Source organism: Siphateles boraxobius, unplaced genomic scaffold (assembly GCF_051911475.1).
Source record: "Siphateles boraxobius isolate OS27281-9 unplaced genomic scaffold, OSU_SipBor_1 18, whole genome shotgun sequence".
In the NCBI taxonomy this organism is placed as follows: Eukaryota; Metazoa; Chordata; class Actinopteri; order Cypriniformes; family Leuciscidae; genus Siphateles; species Siphateles boraxobius.
Window position 1 is genome coordinate 9,574,966 of NW_027508788.1, and position 15,746 is coordinate 9,590,711.

Genomic DNA, 15,746 nt, shown 5'->3' on the forward strand with positions numbered 1-15,746 from the left:
AGAGGGTTGTTATGGGGGGACCGCACTGTGGTTGCAGCCGTTATGTGTGCTGACGCGCAAATACACTATTAACACCAGACAGAAGGAGATCCACGTCACCAGATGGAAAGAAGCGTAAATGGATGGAGAAGCATAGGTTACTGTAAAGCTACGTCTTAGTTGGTGCTTATCTTGGCGAAAGCTGAGTACAAATCAGCATGAAGTTTTAACATCTACTCTCGTGTAATGGAAATCATCTAATCAACCAATCACATGGCAGTTGCTTCAATGCATTTAGGGGTGTGGTCCTGGTCAAGACAATCTCCTGAACTCCAAACTGAATGTCAGAATGGGAAAGAAAAGTGATTTAAGCAATTTTGAGCGTGGCATGGTTGTTGGTGCCAGACGGGCCGGTCTGAGTATTTCACAATCTGCTCAGTTACTGGGATTTTCACGCACAACCATTTCTAGGGTTTACAAAGAAAGGTGTGAAAAGGGAAACACATCCAGTATGCGGCAGTCCTGTGGGCGAAAATGCCTTGTTGATGCTAGAGGTCAGGAGAATGGGCCGACTGATTCAAGGTGATAGAAGAGCAACTTTGACTGAAATAACCACTCGTTACAACCGAGGTATGCAGCAAAGCATTTGTGAAGCCACGACACGCACAACCGTGAGGCGGATGGGCTACAACAGCAGAAGACCCCACCGGGTACCACTCATCTCCACTACAAATAGGAAAAAGACGCTACAATTTGCAAGAGCTCACCAAAATTGGACAGTTGAAGACTGGAAAAATGTTGCCTGGTCTGATGAGTCTCGATTTCTGTTGAGACATTCAGATGGTAGAGTCAGAATTTGGCGTAAACAGAATGAGAACATGGATCCATCATGCCTTGTTACCACTGTGCAGGCTGGTAGTGGTGTAATGGTGTGGGGGATGTTGTCTTGGCACACTTTAGGCCCCTTAGTGCCAATTGGGTATCGTTTAAATGCCACGGCCTACCTGAGCATTGTTTCTGTCCATGCCCATCCCTTTATGGCCACCATGTACCCATCCTCTGTTGGCTACTTCCAGCAGGATAACGCACCATGTCACAAAGCTTGAATCATTTCAAATTATTTCCTTGAACATGACAATGAGTTCACTGTACTAAAATGGCCCCCACAGTAGAGATGCGCGGATGGGCTATTATTTCATCCGCAACCGCATCACAAAACTCGCCATCCGTCCGCCATCCATCCGCACCAACATTTTTGACCAATTTCAAAACCGCATCCGCCCGCCATCCGCTGATACAAGGCGCTGCTGATGACGGCCGCGAGACTAGAAACCGCCCGCCACCCGCCCGAATTTAATTAAAATATTTTTTTTTCGTCACGTCATCCGCCCAATCCGTGGTTTATCCGCGGAGTCCGCGGCTATAACCGCCAACCGCGCATCTCTACCCCACAGTCACCAGATCTCAACCCAATAGAGCATATTTGGGATGTGGTGGAACGGGAGCTTCGTGCCCTGGATGTCCATCCCACAAATCTCCACCAACTGCACGATGCTATCCTATCAATATGGGCTAACATTTCTAAAGAATGCTTTCAGCACCTTGTTGAATCAATGCCACGTAGAATTAAGGCAGTTCTGAAGGCGAAAGGGGGTCAAACACAGTATTAGTACGATGTTCCTAATAATCCTTTAGGTGAGTGTATACATATAGTGAACGGGAACATATAGTGCAAATTTAAACACATCCAGACAGAGCGAGTGTTTTGCAGGAAATGAAGAAGGAAATTTATCACAAACGCAGACTCTTTCATGACCCAGAAAATTATAAAAATGTCCTCTCATCTTGTGCAGCAGAAGTAGAAGTGGTTCAGTAAAAAGGCTGCATCTGTAACTGCATGAAAGGATAATATGTGACCCTGGACCACAAAACCAGTCACAAGTAGCACAGGTATATTTGTGGCAATAGCCTACAATACATTGTATGGGTCAAACTTATCGATTTTTTTTTATGCCAAAAATCATTAGGATATTAAGAAAGATCATGAGTGGAAGCAGCAAAAGCGCGAACATAATTGGACAACTTTAAAGACAATTTTCTCAATGTTTAGATTTTTTTGCATCCTCAGATTCCAGATTTTGAAATCGTTGTATCTCGGTTTTGTGGCCCAGGGTCACGTAAACGAGCTGTAAGTTTACCGCTGAAACGTTGCAAGCTTTGTTTAACATCACAACCGACATAAATTAAATACTGTAGTCAGATACGCAAATGTTTGTTTTGTTGTCACACAGGAGCATGGCCTGATTTATTCATAAATTCATGTAAACGCGCCGCTGTTTGCTTGCGTTGTCATGGTTACTGGTTTGCATGTAAACAGCGAAAACTGGTTATTTCAATAAGCTGTTATCAGCTTACTGTGGTGCATGTAAACGTTCTCAATGGTAACTGTAAATCCACCTTTCGCTCCCCCTGGACTCAAGTTGTTTCTATGAATTAAAGCGATCCATTTGCTTCTATGTTCTGTAGCTTTCGGCAGTCTGTAAAAATATTCTTCAGATTTCTTGTCAAATGTAGTAGTACAGTCAATCCCAAAATTCTTTCCTGTTTAAGATGTGTTTTGTGTGTTTTTAGGGGCATTCGGATCGACTCACAATTGATTTCAATAGTGTGTGACATTAACGTGTTCTGTGCAGAATCAAATCAATTGATTTCAATAGGGATATTAGCATATTGCTAAGCTAATGATGAAGTAAGTACTCTGCATATCACTGACTCACAATTGATGTTGGTCTTATAAACATAAAATACAAAGAAAACTCAAATATTGGGTAAAATAATCTATTTGACCTATACACATATCTAGAGAAATTTTATTTTATATGTCTTTTTTACACAGTGAATGTAAATATAGTTTATAAAGGAATACATTTGTAGTCTAGACACCGTTTTTGGTGCTATTCCATATAAATGTCTTACTCATCTTGAGGAGATGAGAAGAGGAGTGGTGCACTGGGACTTCCTCAGCACTAAGCTGTCTCACTCAAATCCCCATTTCCATGCTATTGCTTTGTATGACTATTTACACCCAGGACAGCACGGATTAAGAGTGATTCACAGCTCACACGTTAGAGAATCTGTGTTCGTCCTCAGTTGCGCTAATGTTTGCTTCTAGTGGCTATGGATCTTGGCAGTTTCGCTATGATTGACACTGATTGTTATTGAGCTTGGCCTTTATTCTTATCAATGTGCATCTCCTGATCAATGGAGTTGAACACCACATGAATAAAGGCTGACAGTGGGGGAGGCAAGCACTGCTAACTCGCAACCAATATGTGATGAATGGGGGGCAGAGACAACACACGCATGTCAGATATGACTCTCAATATTCTCAATATTAATAGCCTTGTACTTCAGCATTTTACAGATACTGCTTGAGGATAAATATATAGAATTTTTTAGGCTGTCAATAGGCATGAAAAATTGCTGGGCTAGGAACAACAATGGCCGGTCTATGCTATAATGACAAGAGAGAAAACAGCATGTTAAGCAAATAAAACCTTACATTTACATAAATTGTGAGCTTGTCCAGAAATATCAGGGCAATGTTAAAGATGGCACAAAGTTATCTAGCTGGATAAGACGGGGTTCTATTGAAATTGTGAGAGTGATTTGTGATAAGCTATATTGTTTTCTAGTAAAAAAAAAAAGGAGAGCAAAAAATGGTTTATGAATTTGAATAAATTGAAAATTATTTTTAAATTCAGTTTTATGAACAGATGCAAAAAGGCATGAGCCTATGTCAATTCCGTCAGACATCCCACCTATCAATCCACCAGAATACCAAATGGAGCTCTGTGCACCTAAGTGGAAAGAGATAGAGCAGGCTGTGAGAAAGGCAAGGGCTTCATCATATCCAGGGCCTAATGGAGTTCCGTACAGAGTGTACAAGAGTGCTTCAGGAGTTCTACGAATTCTGTAGAAGTTGATAAAAGTGGAATGGGAAAAGCAGGTTGTACCTAGAGCATGGCGCCGAGCAGGTGAGTCTTTATATCCAAAGAAAAAGATGCTACAAGCATCAGTCAATTTCGTCCTATTTCACTATTAAACGTCGAAGGAAAGATTTTCTTCAGCCTTATTGCTCAGAGATTGTCAACCTACCTATTAAAGAATGGCTTCATTGACACTTCAGTTCAAAAAGCGGGCATTCCAGGGTTCTCAGGATGCTTAGAACACATCAATGTTATCTGGCAACGAATTCAATCAGCTAAAAAGGAGAAGGAGCTCCATGTGACATTCCTGGACTTGGCTAATGCATATGGTTCAGTGCCACATGAGCTTCTTTGGGCAGCATTTGATTTTTTCAGGGTACCGATGTCGATAACAAATTTAGTGAAAGCCTATTTTGGAGATTTTCAATTTAGTTTCTCAACTCCAGAATTCAGCACTACATGGCAATGCTTAGAGGTTGGAATAATGGCAGGATGCACCATTTCTCCACTGGCTTTTACCATGGCAATGGAAGTAATCATTAGGGCATCAAAATGGGTAGTAGGAGGAGAGCGCTTGGCTTCTGGGATGCGACTACCACCAATCAGAGCATACATGGATGACATGACAACCATGACTACAACAGTAGCCTGCACTAATCGGTTATTGGGGAAGTTAACCGATAACATTGAATGGGCACGAATGCAATCAAGGAGCATCTCGATAATAACAGGCAAGGTAGTAGATAAAAACATTCTTCATTAATGGTGAGGCAATACCAACAGTTTCTGAGAAGCCAGTGAAGAGTCTTGGGAGATGGTACGATGGGGATCTAAAGGACACAGTTCGAGTGGGAGAAGTTAGACGACAAGCAGTGGAAGGGTTGAAGAGCATAAACAACTGCGCTCTACCAGGGAAACTAAAACTCTGGTGCTTTCAGTTTGGTCTACTGCCGAGGTTGCTGTGGCCACTGACTGTTTACGAGGTTTCTTTGACAACAATGGATAAGCTGGAAGTGCTAATAAGTTCATATATCAGGAAATGGTTGGGAGTTCCACGCTGCCTCAGCAGAGTGGGACTTTATAGTAAAGGAATATTGCAGCTGCCAGTCTCTGCTTTAACCGAGGAGTTTAAGTGCGCCAAGGTCAGACTGGAAATGACCTTAGTAGAGTCATGCGACAAATGTGTAAGGGAGGCAGCACCTGTGTTAAAAACTGATAGAAAGTGGTCAGCAAAGAAATCTGTGGAACAGGCAAAGGCTGCCCTTCAAATTGGTGATATCGTGGGACAGGTACAGCATTGAAGAGGGGGTTTTGGGCTCAGTTTAGCTCCGTCTAAATGGCACAAGGCAGCCCCAGCTCAAAGGAGGAAGCTGGTAGTCAATGAGGTGCGAAAGCAGGAGGAGAGGATGAGGTGTGTAAAGGCCATATCCCAGGCCAAGCAGGGAGAGTGGATGAGATGGGAGAGTGTGGAGCAACGCAAGATGGGCTGGCAAGACCTTGGTCAATGGAAGAGAGTAGGATCAGTTTCCTTATCAGGTCAACATATGATGTTCTCCCATCACCACAGAACCTAAACCTCTGGATAGGAGAGGATCCCTCTTGTCCTTTGTGTTCATCACCTGCCACATTAAGGCACATTTTGACAGGATGTAAGGTGGCTCTTAGCCTAGGTCAGTTTATTTGGCGCCATGACCAAGTACTCCGATGTTTGGCTTTAGCATTAGTAGAAAAGCGTAACATGACCAATAAGTTGCCACCTGCAAAACATTACACACAGAAGACAATATTCCTCCGCCCGGGCGAGCAACCACCAAGAAAAGGTGTTAAAACCAATTCTCAGCCAGGACAACTGGAAGCTGCTAGGGACTGGAAAATGCTGGCTGATCTTGATCAACGGCTTATTTTTCCACCTGAGATTGCCACCACTAACCTCCGACCAGATATTGTTTTGTGGTCTGGATCAGCAGGCATTGTTCAACTGATAGAGTTAACAGTGCCATGGGAGGATGCTGTAGATGAGGCATATGAGAGAAAAACTGCGGTATGCTAAGCTGGCCACTGAAGCAGAACAGCAAGGATAGAGAGTCCGGGTTTATCCAGTGGAAGTGGGTTGTCGAGGAATTGTGGCACACTCCACAACCCGGTTCCTGAGACGTCGGATTCAGTGGCCAAGAGTTGCGTCGCACAGTAAAGAACTTATCTGAAGCAGCAGAGAGGAGCAGCAACTGGCTGTGGTTGAGACGGAAAGATTCTGGCTTGCTGTGTACAGGCCGCCACGGTATGGTTTCGAAGAATTTTTGAAAAACTCAAAGAGTCTGTTGGTTTATTTGTATAGTTTGCATAGTAATTAAAGTTATTACGTTCCTATTTTGCATGAATGAGGATTGGTGTTTGGAGATGCCTTTCTCCAGACGGTTGTCATGGGGAGACCGCACTGTGGTTACAGCCGTTGTGTATGCTGACGCGCAAAATACACTGTATTAACACCAGATCGAAGGAGATTTACATCACCATATGGAAAGAAGCGTAAATGGATGGAGAAGCATAGGTTACTGTAAAGCTATGTCTTAGTTGTTGCTTATCTTGGCGAAAGCCGAGTACAAATCAGCATGAAGTTTTAACATCTACTCTCGTGTAATGGAAATCATTTTATATATGTATATATATATATATACTAATATAAAACTATTGCAAATTTAAAATATACATTTGTGTAGCATTTTCAACCTTGTAAAACTAAAAATGTATTTATTTCCAGACACACTTACAGTAAATTGTATGGTAAAATAAATGACCCCCACCCCCCCTCCCCTGTAAAAGTCCTTTAATCAGAAGTAAAAAAAGGATGTCAAACTGGAAATCTGACAAGTGGATAGAAATTTAACAGTTCAAATGTTTGCTTTCATAAGAAAAGTGCTACAGCTCTAAATATGTTTCTCGAAGCTTAGAAAATAATGACTTCAGAAAATTGCAGGACCATTCAAAGGAAATGTGGCTAGTAAAATACTACAGTATGTGTGGGAGGAATGAAAGGGAAAGTCTATGTGGGGGAGATATATCCTGACACATGTGAATTTGAGCTTTATGATTCTTCTCCTTAAGGGCCTTCCAGATGCAGAGTGACAGCTCTTTTTCCAAGCAATATGTGACAGATTTTTTGCCCCAGTGTGGTTTCTCCTGTCAGCTCTTTTATTTCCGATCACCAACCGGACATCTTGTAAAACAAAACTCTTTATAAACACAACATCATCCCTCACATTTAAAAGAAACAGACCAACGAGAGGGCCGTCTCTCTGTATGATGGCGATCTCCACCGTCCCATCCTCACCTGTGTAATACTGTCCTTCAGGCTGGGAGAGCGCTGTCTACGGGTGGTGGTGGTGGCCATGGTGGTGGTAGTCTCCATTATGGTGGTGGACATGTCTGCCGCAGCCGGAGGGGTGGCTGAGGTGGTCTCTGTGGACAAGACAGAGGGTGCATCCCCAACCAAACGCAAGTTTCCTGCCACCTGCACATTCGGATCCCCCTCGGCCGCCAGTTTCAGCACTTGCAGCCCGTTATAGTACAGGCCTGAGATCTGGCCCTGGAACGGCCGCCCCTTATCCTGACCTCCCACTTTTATGGCTGCCTGGCTGTTGAAGATGGTCAACTGCCGACCTGCGATGCATCAGAGAGAGGATGAAGAGAGAGCAAGACAGAGAGAAAGAGAAAGAGCAGTACGACAGTAAAGAGAGACAGAGAAGCAAAAAAGACCATCAGTACAGGCTGTTCTTTGCGTCACAGGTAGGATGTCTCTAAATCAGCTGAACACCTTTAACATTTGAACCTGGTGATGGAAATCTCCAATTCTAATGGCTGTCGTTTCTGACCCGGATAGTGCAGGAGACAAAATGTTGTATTAAACATGATGGCAAAGATCACTCCCAGAGCCTGAGGTGGCTCCTCTATGAGAGGAGGAATGGAAGAGCCCTCATCATTATAGAATAATGGCTGAATGTTATCATTTGAGTCTCATTAAACTAGTATGGCTTGAGCTGTGGATAATGAACTGAATAAGGAGGACCAAATTGGAAAACAATATTTATGAGTATGTAAAGAGTTTTAGATATGTTTTATTCAGAGACAGAGGCCTTGTTGATGATAATCTGCATGAATAAGTGTCATCTGCCAGCTCAAATGTTAATGTGTCACAGAGGCAAGAGGAGTATCTCCTCCAGGCCCACAAATACACATACATAGGGGCACAGACACACATGAACACACACACTATGCCTCTGCATTAAGGATTTCATCCCCAGAATCTCCATTGTCACTGAGTCATTTTGCATAGAAAATACCACTGGTTGAATTGATCATTTAGTTGATGCTCAGGAAAATAAAAGGAATCTGAATCAATATTATAAAAACTGCAGTGCTGCAACAGGTAGTCACAGAGCTACAGGTTTGATTCAAGTGGTTTTGAATTATGATGGTGACTGTTAAGCAATCAGGCCAAACTTTAGATATAATTAAATGCCAACAAAACCTTCAAAATTACTACTTAAAGAGGAAAAGGATGGTTAACTCAAAGTGCCGTTTCCTTTGGCCCCCAAGTGCTGGACTGCCGCCATCCATTTAATCCTGATGAACAGGTACTCTGACACAGCTGATTATGAAGTGGGCAGTTGTTATTCCCTCTGTGAGAGCCACTTAATGTTTAATGAAGGGTTGCCATTTAACACAAGTAGGGTTTCGGTTTTAACAGTTGAAAATAACCAAGTTTGACACGAGAGCCGAGATAAAAAGACCATAACCTCTGAAAGGCATGTCGTAATAGAGTGGGAAGAAGCCAGATGGCCACTTTCCACTTGCACGTGTACTTTTATTGTACAGTGTAACACTTATTCTGATTAATGTGTGACATTAAGGACAGTTGCATACGGTTACATAATATAGAGTACCAATGAGAAAAATATAATATAAATGCTCTCTTTATCATCTCTGTGATAGTATTGCATGGGACTAACAGTGGCAAAATGAAAAATCTGCTTCTCATTTGCTTACCTTCATGTTGTTCCAAACCTGAACAAGTGTCTTTTTCAGGTGGAGTATAAAAGAAGACATTTCTTTTACATTTCTGTTCTATAAAAATACAAATTTGTAAAAAATATTTTTTGTCTATTCATTGACAATTTGTCAAATTGACATTGGACTCCATTGACTTTCATTTAATTAAAAAAGCAATGAAAAGCTATTTTAAGCTATTTATCAGTGTTCAAAAGAACACTTTTAGGATAGTTTTTTAAAATATTATTTTTTTATTCAGTTCTCGTTCATTGGAATATAGCGATCAGGACAGCATCTACAATTTCTCCTTTTGTGTATTTTCTCCTCTTGCGTATGTTTGGAACGACATGAGAGATTTGAGTACATAACGACAGAATATTCATATTTAGGTGCATTAATCCTTTCACTGCTATTTAAAACGTGCAATAAGATTTAATTTTCTCGCATGTCTGGAAAAAAAGCAAAAAAGGTTTTCCTGTGATTACCTCAAGGTTGGACAGATCTTTTCTTTTCAGCTAAATGTATGAGACCCAGTGACAAAGGTTAGAACATTTAATGGAGGAGAATGAGGAGACCAAAGAGCCTTTGAGATACAGAGCATGAGGCAGACACTAATTTCTCACACAAAACCCAGTCACTCAGTAAAACGCACCAGTCATACAGGACACAGACCTGATGTATGAGGGCTTTGTGTCATTATCATTACTTATAGATTAGAACTGATAAATAATTACACATGTTAAAGGGACATTGTAAATCACATATGGATGTGCAAAGGCTGACAGCAATTTTCCTCTCATTTGGCAACGAAAATGTCTTTCATTAATATTAAGACTGTTTAACCCTCTGAGTTAGTTTCGATTTAGGGGGGTTTAAGACGGAATTAGCTTTAGTTTAGCGCCCTATTTATATCGAGCGGTGGAAATCAAATCATACTAACAGGAAATACTCATTGCATATATATATGTATATATATATGTATATATATATATATATATATATATACAATCATATATTGACAAAAGATGTTAGTTGGATGCACAAGGGAGAGCTAAACATCTGAAAATGACTTTTAGACAAATGTAGAACTGAACTTTGGATCACGTTATACTCTGCATGTTATTGAGTTCAATCAACAAAGGTATGCAGACCTAGAAAGGTCAGTTTTCCATTAAAAAAGTGCAAGTGTATTTGTTTTACACTTAACATTTAGATGTGATGTTAGCTCAGCACATGAACAGAAAAAGAAGTTTGCATATAGATGAAAAAGGCGCAACCAACCAAAAAGTCTGATAACTTACACATCCAGTAGAGCATTACTGCCCAATGTTCTTTGATAAGGTGCTGACGCAGGTGTCTGAGATCGTTTCTGCACTTTAATAACCGAGAAGATTTCTTGGGGAAAACCAAATACCATGCAGGATTCATCTGTTTACAGATGTCTCACAGGTCCAAAGAAGTTTTAGACTATTAATCAAAAGGTCCGAATAACATAATCTGTTTTGTTTTCATTAGACTCAAAGGGTTAAAGGGGATTTTGATACTTTATTCTGATTTTAAGTGACAAATAAGCAATAGTCCCTTTAACTGCTTGCGGTTGGAAAAGATAATTATATTTTTCTTTAGTAAGAGTTATTTTTTTTAAATATTTTTTTTTATCATCTTACTTCAAAATTAGCGAAGTCAGAGGGGATCACAGAAGGAAAACATAAGACAGCAAGAAAAATAAACTATTTACAGACAGTTGTTGCAGTTATGGTGCGTTGTTAGAGGGTTAGTCAGGGATTATGTTTAAGATTAAACCTTTATATCTCTGAAGTGGTGCAGTTCTAACTTAAGAATATGATATGAAAAGCACGAGCCACATGGAAATGACCAATTGGATTTAGCTTGTATGTGGGCAGCCACAATTCACAGTTTGTTTTGGCCCACTGTATGCCAAAAGGTTTGATTTTTTTGGAAGTTTATAAATTTAAATGGCTCGCAGCTTTGCGGATTTAAGGGAACTGCACCTCTTACAGAGCCTTAATAAGTCATTGTTTAATTAATCCATTTTTATTACCTTTGTCGAGTAGCCACTCGTCAACTACCCGACCAAGTCTGTATGGAATTCTTTGCCTGGCTATTGCAAGCCGTTCATTATCAATGTTCCCTTCAAAGAATTTAGAGAGACAGATAAGAGGTTAATATCTGGAAGTTCAAGCGTCACATGGTTAAAAACATGGCAACAAGACTATCAAGTTTAGCAAGTTAGGAAGTCTAAACGAGCTTTATGCTGGTAGTTATGTTGTTTTAAGGTGGATTGCACTTAGTTATTAGACAGTTTAGAAGCTTGAGACTAATTAGAGCATGTTTAATTCTGTTTAGAAAGCTTTGAGGACATATTTAGTGATAGTTTATCTTCTAGTTTTGGTATGTTAATTGTGATGTCATCTCAGCGAATAACACTTGAGGAAAATGTCATACAATCAATAGGACAACAAAGATATCAGTGATAATGTCACATATTATAATGTGAAGCTATACAATGGTAGTGTTAAAACTGCTCCGGAAGACATTTTCTGGTCTCTACAAGGAATCAAAGTGCGAACAATGCAATCAGTTCTGTATCTAGTATCAACATCTCAAGGTACCTGCATAAATTAGCACACGTGTAATTATAAAAAGCAACAAAAGCTGTAATCGACTCGGTGTCATGACTGCCAGATAAGAGACCGTTCCCTTTTTCTGACAGATCCCTTCATCAGAGCTAAAATGAGCTTGCGGGTCCTGTTACTCACTCAAAAGAACAATCTCTTAATTTCACCATTTTTTCTCTTTTCTTTTCTCTTCTCCACCATTGTCCTGTCAAAATCCACATGTTATCCTAATACCTCTTATTCCACTGGCTTGGTCAATATTTTTGGCCATGAAAATATCACTATAAAACTTCGCAGCAGCCGTGACATTCCCAGAACCGTTCCTTCATCAAATTCAGTACATGGGTCAATGACATATAAGAGTATTCATGATAAAGAAAAAATTAAAATCTTTTAAAAATCTACTTTAAAGCATGTGCCAACTTCTAAGAAAATAACTCTTTGAATTCATGTTGTTTTCACACAGTATGATTTAAAAAGTTTTGTACCATTTTCTCTCTCTCTATATATATATATATATATTAAAAGTAAAAATGATCAATCAAAATATCAGATTATGATTTTTTTTATTTTTACCCCCCCCCCCTTAGAAATGTACAAATCTATTTTAATTAAAAAATTTAAAACAATTTTTTTGTTGAAAAATATGCTCATCCTAAAAGAGGTGTATTTAACAAAAAAAGATGAGAGTAGCGCATTGACCCACATACTACGAAATTGCAGTAATTCAGACACAGCCATTAATAAGTCATTTTGCAGTTAAAACTATTCTTTCTTGAAGGAAGATGTTGGTATGCCATGCGTTAACAGAATTTGTTTGACATACCACATACTGTCATGTTCCTTCTGTGACAGCCGTGTGAGATACAAGCCTTTCCGTTCATCCTACCCACCCTGCAACCTGAATGAGGGCCAAACCTCCCACTCCCATAAGCCTGTTAAAATAGCTCATGTGTGGCAAATTCTGTGCTGAACCTTCAAAAAAAAAAACTTGAAATAGGTCTCGTCCGTGAGTAAGGCACAAAAAAAAGCAAAAACAAACCAATCAAGTCTGATGCATTGCTATTCACTGATTTGCACTAAATTCTCATTTAAAAGGCAATGTAATGGTCTGCTGAGCAAAATACAGAGGCGAGCGGTCAGTTGTGCCTGTGTCCGCAGGGAGCAGCAAATCTGCCACCGGGGAACATATCCGGTTATCTAATCCTCCGTTTTAATTAACTGAATTAATCGAGCCCGCTAATCTAAGCGATACACAGCCAGCTTTGTTTACACACGTGAGCTTTGCGAGTGTTGGATGACACGCAAGACCAATATCATCGCCTTTAAATCCCCGGGATGACAGGTGCCACATAAAAGCCGTGCCATTCCATTTAAATGCGCATAACTCAAATTTAAAGGAAGCATGACATGACTGTGACTACTTTGAAGCTGGGCTTTATCCCTGCGCTTTGGAAAGGCCGCCCCATCTGACTCTCACCTCCTGAGGGGGCTTAGGGGGAGACTTGGCGGATGGGAAGCCTATGTCGCAGCAGTATAAAACCAATTTTCCCTTTCAGAAATCAGACGAAATCTCAAGCCCGAGCCGCAGGGACGCAGCGCCATTCAACCTCTGGCAATTTTGAAACAAGACCCCACATGCGGGGGTGGAAGGAGCGTAGCAGGTGAGCAGAGGCGCCGCTTTATTCGGCTAGAGCTGTATTTTTGCAAAGGACTTCTTGACGCTGCACTAACCTGGCGTGAAGCAGCACATCTGAGAAAACGATTGAAAAACGGGGACGGGAAAGACAGGATTGCTATTAGAGACTGAGAAAATGTCTTCCTGTGGAACAGGATCTATGAGAGGAAGGCAGCTTCCTGAGCACACAGTGGGGGAGAGAGAGAGTTTGCTCAAGTTTAATTGGAAAGCACACAAGGCCAGGGGACCGCAGAGCGAGATGTTTGTATAGGACGGGGACGGTTCACGGGAATGACTACTGCAGGGTTGAGATTATCAATCAAGGCTTGTTACAAAAGTTTAAGGCTGTGCAATGTCAGTTTACGGTGCCGGGTATACCAAACGTGGGATATTCGAGTGTACAAAGAGCAACCTGCGGGAGGCATTTTGGCTAACGCTAAAAAATGAAAGCGCGCTTTGTGGTTCAAAGTTCGCCCGCAGTTCAGGGATGGTGGATCTTCACAGGCACAGAGACACCTTCTTCAGCCCGCCTAGAGCAAAGCTGGCTGAATTTGAGAACTGTAAAGAATCCAAATCCATCTCGGGCTGAATGTATTAGGCAAGGCAGCTTGGGGGGAAATGTGTCAATTTGCATTTGTTATTAGATTGTGCATGCAGTGGTTATCTAGGCACTGCATGTGGTGACTCATAAACTCTCTGGGAAGAGTTTGAGGGTAAAAATGGCGCACTTCAAACCTAAATAATTTGCATTTGAAATTATAAATCAATTTGTACCCCTCAATAAGGCATGCCTCCAACATGGATGCAAATCCAGGCCAAGGGCTTCAAACAACGTCTCACTGATTTGCGAGTGGAAATATACAGTGTCTCTCTCTGACCCCATGTGTCCAGTCCCAGGGGAAGCTGCTCCCAGTATTTCTACCAACCACACGTGTAATGGGACCCCCCCCCCAGAAGGCTTTCCCCGTCCTCCGCGGGGACTTACCTGATGGGAAGCGCTCAATGACGGGCTGGTTATCCACTTGGAGGGTGGCGTTGCCACCGCTACGCGTAAAGCGAACCACGTGGTACTTGCCGTCGTTCACCGTAACCGCAGGCTCATCTATGGTGATGTCATCTGTGCCCACATTGAAGATCACGCCGACCTTCCCTTGTTCCTGTGTAAGAATGGACAATTTATTTATAGGTGGACATTGAGGCTGAGTCATGATGGTTGACTATTCGATAAGTGAGGTCGACTAGTTTACTTAGATTGCAGGAACATTTGGTCTTGTGTACTTTTTGTCATTAGAGATGCATTAATTAGTGTGCTGACAGCTAGACAGTTTGCAAACGCCCCCTACAAAATGTGTATGATTGGGTTCAGGTGAACCTGAAACAAGGAAGCCCTGCAATTAAACAGGGGTTTCTTTAAGACCAATTAGTTGACTAGTTGTTCCAGGCAACCACCAACAAGTCGATTTTGAAAATATATAGTTTTGCACGTGGATAAAACAGTTAGATATAACATGCACCATCACAAGACCTAGTATTGGATGTGACAATAAAATGAAATGAATGATGGCGAGAGCGATGGGGAATATCTTGCGAGCATAGAGAAACATCTGGTCACGGTACAGTGGCTCACCCTTGGGAGAAGAGCTCAGCAATGTCCTTTGTAATGCAGGAGGGGAAATAGTGTGTGGCTCCATGTTTTGCATTCATCACCGCTCTTTCTCACAAAGGCTTGCACACCACACACTGACTCGCCAGCTACTGACATCCTGACATGTATAACTACTGACAGTTTCCTGCTGTTTTTATTTTAACACTGATTCAATCCCTCCCAAGAACACTTTCACCTGCCACTAGCCAACTCTGGGTGGCGCACTTGAGCATTCAACGCCTCAGAAATGCTACCTAGTTCTTATTGTCACATTGTTAGTGAGTAACATGTTACTATTCCACAGCTTTAGCATGGGCCACTATCAGTCTCTGGAAACAGCCAAAGCATCAATAAAAAAGTGGTTGTATTCTCTGACAAAGCCACGGATTGATAAAACTTCCACACACGTTTAGAGTTTGGATATATTCCTTCCTTCCTCTGACCTCAACTGACAGGTTCTCATTGAGATGCTGATGTCTGACAAATATCAAACAGAGCATGAGGTGAATGCAGAGTGTGTTCTGGAGTCTAAAGGGCGGAGATAAAAAACTAGCTAGTGTGTGCTAATGCTAGTCTGATATTGACATCTCCTCACCATACCAATGAGGGCTAATCTACTGAATGAATACACAAGAGGATTTTAGCCAAATGTTAAACTATACTTTCATACAAAAGTCAAGCTAAAACAACAACAACAAAACAAAGAAGAGAATGTGAAAAGTTATGTTTTCATACAAAGAAAAAGAATCAAATTAATTTTCATGCTGGCC

General features: G+C 41.2%; 1 protein-coding gene across 25 annotated transcripts in view; it reads right to left on the reverse strand.

The window, feature by feature from the left end:
• nrxn2a (neurexin 2a) overlaps positions 1-15,746 on the reverse strand; it is a 316,646-nt gene that overhangs the window by 14,518 nt on the left and 286,382 nt on the right. For 13 of the 25 annotated variants that reach the window (XM_077233378.1, XM_077233374.1, XM_077233370.1 and 10 more), the window contains 3 exons: positions 14,317-14,488; positions 11,077-11,166; positions 7,297-7,625 (listed from right to left, as the gene is read on the reverse strand). In XM_077233378.1, coding sequence (XP_077089493.1) covers positions 7,297-7,625; positions 11,077-11,166; positions 14,317-14,488 — 591 coding nt within the window. The remainder of the gene's footprint in view (positions 1-7,296; positions 7,626-11,076; positions 11,167-14,316; positions 14,489-15,746) is intronic. The other 12 variants (XM_077233387.1, XM_077233386.1, XM_077233381.1 and 9 more) reach the window with 1 other exon arrangement.